The sequence below is a fragment of the Lagopus leucura genome, unplaced genomic scaffold (genome assembly GCF_019238085.1).
Source record: "Lagopus leucura isolate 7727_CA_CO unplaced genomic scaffold, USGS_WTPT01 60274-0_obj-0_obj, whole genome shotgun sequence".
Classification (NCBI taxonomy): Eukaryota; Metazoa; Chordata; class Aves; order Galliformes; family Phasianidae; genus Lagopus; species Lagopus leucura.
In genome coordinates, this window is record NW_024966564.1 from 25,270 (window position 1) to 28,386 (window position 3,117).

General features: G+C 61.3%; 1 protein-coding gene across 1 annotated transcript; it reads right to left on the reverse strand.

The window, feature by feature from the left end:
* Window positions 1-660: 660 nt before the first annotated feature.
* Window positions 661-3,104, reverse strand: LOC122192633 (small conductance calcium-activated potassium channel protein 3-like). The gene is made up of 2 exons (XM_042893248.1): window positions 2,928-3,104; window positions 661-1,865 (listed from the first exon to the last, which is right to left on the reverse strand). The coding sequence occupies exons 1-2, from the start codon at window positions 2,979-2,981 to the stop codon at window positions 1,569-1,571; spliced, it is 351 nt and encodes a 116-aa protein (XP_042749182.1). The 5' UTR covers window positions 2,982-3,104; the 3' UTR covers window positions 661-1,568.
* Window positions 3,105-3,117: the final 13 nt, after the last annotated feature.

Consider the following 3,117-nt stretch of genomic DNA (forward strand, 5'->3'; position numbering starts at 1 on the left):
GGGGAAGGGCAGCTCCTTCCCAGAAGCTGAAGATGCGCTGCTGGCCAAGGAATAGAAAACGCTGGCAGTGAGCTCTGTGCTCCCTGAATGCAAACCATGCGACAAGAACAACCGGGGCTGTTAACGTGCTACCAACAGGCTTCACAGCACCACCTCTGCAGCACCGGGAGCGCATTTTGCAGCTCCTCTGGAGGAGCCTTCCTCCTCCTCCTCCTCCTCCTCCTCTGCCATGTGCCAATGGCAGGGCTGGAGGAGGGGGGGAGGAGGGGAGCGCCTCGTAACCGCTGCTTGTTTCCTGTGCAGCTTTAATTGCGGGGCACGAGGAGTAAGATACCTTCCAGCAGCAGGGAGTGGGGTTTTGCACAGCAATTCCTCTGCACTGGGGCCGATCCACCCCTGCCTACGTGCGCACGGAACGCAGCGTTACTGACGGGAGCGAAAGAGTTACGAAGGAGAAGATTACAGGCTGAGTATACCTGGAGTAACACAGTGGCTTTTGATTACAATTACTGACACTGCCGGGTGATGTGTAATTAATATCACGGAGTAATTACACGCTTACTTCATCTGTTTAAAAATATATAAATATCCTCTGCCGTGTTTTCAATGAAAGCAGCAAACGCTGTCCCCAAAGCGGGGGCAGCGCAGGGACTGGGCAGAACCCCAAACTGCTGCGGGGTGACACGAGAAGGGGACACGGTGACAGCAGAACAGGGATCTTCGCTCCCCGGTGCTGCTGACCCCCAGCAGGAGCGGTGTGGGGTGGGGGTGGTTTTAAACAGATGAAGCGTCCCACACTGAGCATCGTCCGCGGCATCGGGGTCGGAGCTGCGCCCGGTGCCTTCCCCGACCTCAGGGGTGTTCCGGGGTTTGGAGACCTCCGGATGGGGTGGGGGGCAGCGGTGGGGCCGTCCCCACCTGTATTAAGCATTGCTCGAGACTCCAATGAGCCAAAACGAAGAGCTGGTTCTGCCCCAACGGAGAGCACCGGTGCTGCAGAGAGAACCCCCGGTCAGCTCGGAGCCCACCACCTACCCTGGAACAGAGCGAGGGGAACGTGTTGGTGTCTTGGCAAGGAGACGGGACGGAGCACGGACATCTCAGGGCAGAGCTGTGCAAGAACTCCAAGGTCAGGAGGAGGGGAACGCACTGGGAGGGGTTGGGGGTGAGCAGCCTTGTGCCCCCCCGTAGCCCCGAGCTCCACACGGTGCGATTCTCCCTCCGGTGTCTCCGTCGCTTCAGTGCTTCCGACTGGTTTGTGTTCGTTTTGTTTTGTTTTCAATGTGAAGACCTGAGATTGAGCGTGGATTCCTGTCCTCCACCGAGCGCCGCGGCGCGAAGCGTCGCCTCCGTCCCCTTCCTTCACCACGAGTAGAGGCACCGAAACGGGGGGGGGGGGGGGGGGAGGAAAGGGAGCGGGTCTGGGGGACAGGGGAGAAGGGGGGAGATGTCCATCCCAAGGCATCACCGCTCCAACGCCGTTCCCAGAGGGAACGCCGAGTCCTCGGGGCCGCCGCCAGCTCTCCCCGTGTCCACGGAGCGCCAGGAGGGGGCTTTGCTCTGCGCTTTTAGCAGCTGCTGGAGCTGGTGTACGGGGTGGGGAAGGAGGTGGAGCTGACCCCGATGGGGCTCTCGGATAGAGGGGTCTGCGGGGTGCCGGCAGGCACGGCAACGGCCCGAGCCTCCACCACGGCGGCGAGCAGGCGCTGGTGCTGCTGGCGCAGCATGTCGGCCAGCAGCAGAGGCAGTGAGTTGAAGCTGGCGCTCAGCTGCTCCAGTTTGGATTCCAGGCTGCCCAGCTGCTTCTCCAGGTCCTCGCTGCGGTCGTTGAGCTCGGTGATGAGGTCGTACATCACGTTCTGCATCTACAGAGGGAAGGAGAGGGGTCGGATCAGTGATTCCCTGTGAGCCCCCACCCCACCTCGTGCAGCTGCGCAGCCCCCCGACCCTTCCTGGGGCTGAAAGTTCTGCTCCTGAGCAGAAGTTCTCCTCGCAGCCGGAGGTTTCACCCGCTCTGCAGCCCAGAGGTTTTGCCTGCTCTGCAACTCAGAGCCTGCTGCTGTCAGCTCTCATCAGGCAGCCACGGGGCTCTGCGAGCTCAGCACAATGCTGAAGTAAGAGCAAGTGGAGGGGATGAGGACAGGGACAGCCGTGCAGCAGTGCTGCCAGCTCATGCCCTGCATGGAGCCTTCAGCCTCACACATCAGCAGAGTGGCTCACAGAGGGGCTTTGCAACACTCTGCAGCCTCTGCTCCCATCTGTGCCCCAGCAAAATTATTAGTTGGGCTCTTCTGTGCAGCTCCCAGGCCTCTTTCACCCACTCCAGCCCCATTGCTAAGCTCCCTCAGAGCCCCTGGGACAGAGCTGCCCCCATAGCAGAGCATGGAGGGAACTGGTTGCAGCCAGCTGGTGGGGATGGGGCCCCAGAGGATGCTTGGCCATCTGGGAGCCGCACTCCAGATGATCCCCATTGCTTTAACTTCTTCCTACCAGCAGAGCCAGCTGCCCCCCCTCTCCCAAGCCCCTCTGCACCAGCCCAGGATGAGGGGTGGGCGCACTGGGATGCAGCACAGCACAGCAGACACCGCACACCCGGCGCACATCTGACCCCCCTGTGCTGGGACCGGCGCTTGGCCCGCCTGATTTCCGCTGTGAGGAGATGGGAATGATGAAACCTGGGGGCTGCTGAGCCCTGAGCATCCCCAGCTGGGCCATGCAGCGTTCCTATGGGGCGGTAAATGCAGAGCTCTAATGGAAATGGGGTGACCCCCCCGTCCCCGCTCGTGGTGCGCTCTGTTCTACATGCAGGGGCTGTGAGATGTTCACACTGACAGCTCAGGAGCCGGAGCACCGCGGTCAGCCAGGTTCTGCCTTGGATGTTCCAAGGGAAGAGGAACACGAGGCCATGGGGTTATGGGAGGACTTGCCTTCGAGAGGTCGACCAGCGTGTTGGCCTGGTCGCTCAGCTTCCGCTGCTCCATCTTCACGCTGCGCAACCTGGGGAGGGGGAGAGCAACGCCACGCACCACTCTTCCCAACTACAAAACGCTGCAGAGACCCTTCCCATTACTAGGAAATGGAGAGCCATCCTGTGGATGGGCTGGGACCCCCTCCCCA